Source organism: Protomyctophum bolini (genome assembly GCF_963924005.1).
Source record: "Protomyctophum bolini genome assembly, chromosome: 9".
Classification (NCBI taxonomy): domain Eukaryota; kingdom Metazoa; phylum Chordata; class Actinopteri; order Myctophiformes; family Myctophidae; genus Protomyctophum; species Protomyctophum bolini.
The window spans coordinates 28,134,098-28,136,605 of record NC_137870.1 but is presented as its reverse complement, the minus strand read 5'-3'; the positions used below and the strand labels follow the sequence as shown (position 1 = coordinate 28,136,605).

At 45.8% G+C, this 2,508-nt stretch overlaps 1 protein-coding gene across 1 annotated transcript; it reads right to left on the bottom strand.

Annotated features, from left to right (window-relative positions):
* Window positions 1-1,447: 1,447 nt before the first annotated feature.
* On the bottom strand, window positions 1,448-2,005 carry LOC308321556 (gamma-crystallin M2-like; the record flags this gene model as incomplete). The annotated part of the gene is made up of 1 exon (XM_080772497.1): window positions 1,448-2,005. The coding sequence occupies one exon, from the start codon at window positions 2,003-2,005 to the stop codon at window positions 1,448-1,450; it is 558 nt and encodes a 185-aa protein (XP_080628623.1).
* Between the last annotated feature and the right edge of the window lie 503 nt (window positions 2,006-2,508).

Genomic DNA, 2,508 nt, shown 5'->3' with positions numbered 1-2,508 from the left:
CTAAACGTTTGCTGCTCTGCTACCAACGCACCTGCTGAAAATTAAACCGGGTGTGCGGAAGTCTTCTCTCTATATGTCAGGTGAAACCTGACATACAATAGAGCGTCGCAGTCCCGCCCCTCAAGAGACCCGGAAAATAAATCCCCCTTCATTTTCCTCATAGACTTTTTAGAAAGTATTTATTTAAAGACGATTACGCAGCTGACAAAGCCAACTCTTGTCGTGACAAATCATGACAATAAACACAATGTTTTGGGCTTTTTAATTATTTGTTTGGTCCAAAATATTGTGTTGTCATGATTTGTCACGACGCTTAAAAGGTCTTTAAATAAATACTTTTTGAAATGTCTATGGGAAAAATGCATTGGGATTCATTTCCTGGTCCTGGCGTCGTCATGAAAGGGGGCGGGACTGCGACACTCTATAGGCCCGTTTTTATTAGCGTTTTCTATACCGAAATTTTTATCCATCCATCTTCAACCGCTTATCCATCTTCAACCGCTTGTCGGGTCGTGGGGGCTACAGCTCCAACAGAGAGCTCTAAATTTCCCTCTCTAGGGCAACATAAGTGACTTCCTCCTGGGGGATCCCGAGATGTTCCAAGGCCAGTGAGTCGATGTGTTTCCACCAACTGCGCCTTGGTCAGCCCTGGGGTCTCCTCCCAGTGGGACATGCCTCGAGGACCTCCCTAGGGAGACACCAGAGAGGCATTCTAACCATATGCCCCACCACCTAAGCTGTCTCCTTTCCAGGCGAAGAAGCAGCGACACTACTCTTGAGTCTCTCTCGTGTGACTGAACTTCTCACCCTATCTCTAAGAGAGATGCCAGCCACCAAAACTCATTTTGGCCGCTTGTATTCATGACCTTATTCTTTCATGAGTCATGATTAAAAAAACATATATATAAAAAAAGTCAAACGATCTATTGCTTGTAGGCATATTATAGACAGGATGCAAATTCAACAGCTATTTATCCGGTTTATCAGTTGCATTTAGAGCTGAATTATTATGTCCCTCAGTGTTCTTTATGTCATGTTTATGTTATGTTTATGTGTGTTTTTATCTGTTGCAAATGTTATTAGATTTTTTCTTCTGTAAGGCCCTTTGTTTTTATATTATTATTAGAGCAGTTTTAATGAACCACAAACCACCCTATATAGTTTGTTGACCGGTGTTCCCCCAGAGGCTTGTATACTTGGTCCCCTCCCATTTCCCTCTACACCCCTCTACAATTGTTTTCGGTCAAAATAGCCGATTTACATGTATTGTGAGCTTGTAGGTCGGCTATTTTCACAGAATGTTTGCATATTGAATAGGGGTGCTAGGGGTCATGTGGTTTTTGAAGTGTGATAAATGTTGTCACAGAAATAAATGCATCGTAATCCGTTCTTTGTTTTCCCCATTAAAACAACTTTATTAAGTTCAGTTCATCTCCTGATATTTAAATCAGTAATAGGAATCCATGATGCGCCTCATGCTCATGAACCTCATGCTGCTGCTGTCCATGCCCATGTTCTGGAAGTTCCTGTACTCGCCGGGCCTCATGTACATCTGCCTGCCTCTGTATTGGGCCTGCTCGTACATCAGCCAGTGGCCGTCCATCACGTTGCAGGACATGCAGTTGTTCATCTGGTAACGGTCCATGATGTTGTCACAGTCGTCCATCATCTCGTGCATCTGTCCGCCGAAGTTCTCCCTCTCGTAGATCTTCATCCTGTAGTTGCCCCTGTGCATGGGGATCATACGGCAGGACTTGATGTGGTCCCTCATGCCCATCATGCTCATGTGGTCGGGGTACTCGCCCCTCCTCATGAAGTACTGGTTGCCCATGTAGTTGTTGCGGTCGTACACCATGAAGCAACCCCTCTCCACCCTGCAGGAGTGGCACCTGTTCATGTAGGAGGACATGTCAGAGCAGTCGTTCATGCACTCATAGGAGCGGCCCTGGAAGTTCTTCTCCTCGTAGAAGATGATCTTACTCATCATGTTCATGCCGGAAGTCATCTTTGTGTGAGAGTTGTTTCAGCTGCTGTTGCTGCTGCTACTGTTGCTGTGGCTGTGGGTGAACTGACTGACTTCCTACCTGCCTGAAGTCATCCTTTTATACAGTACCACCAGCAGGTCAGTACAGTACTGTGTCCACTCCCAGCCCAGGCAGCTGCCCTGACACAGCAACATTCAATAAAAGAGCATAGAGCTCAGCAGAGGTTGTTCCACCTCAAATAACCTTGAAAAGGCTGTTTCTCTGACGGCACAAAGCCTGCACCATTACGACAATGCAGACAACAAGGAGTGCCAGGCCGTGCAGTTCCGGCGGCTGTACGTCCAGGGCGAGTTGGTAAAGGGGCGACTCGTTTGGTATTCCTTCATTGTCCCTTATTGCCTATGTACTCAGCCTATCAGAATGCTTGTTACATTCCAAAATCACTTTCTGACAATGCTTTTCAATGGGAAGGCATAATTCCCCCCCCCCCCCCCCGTTCCATTCCCATTGAAAATAATTGACA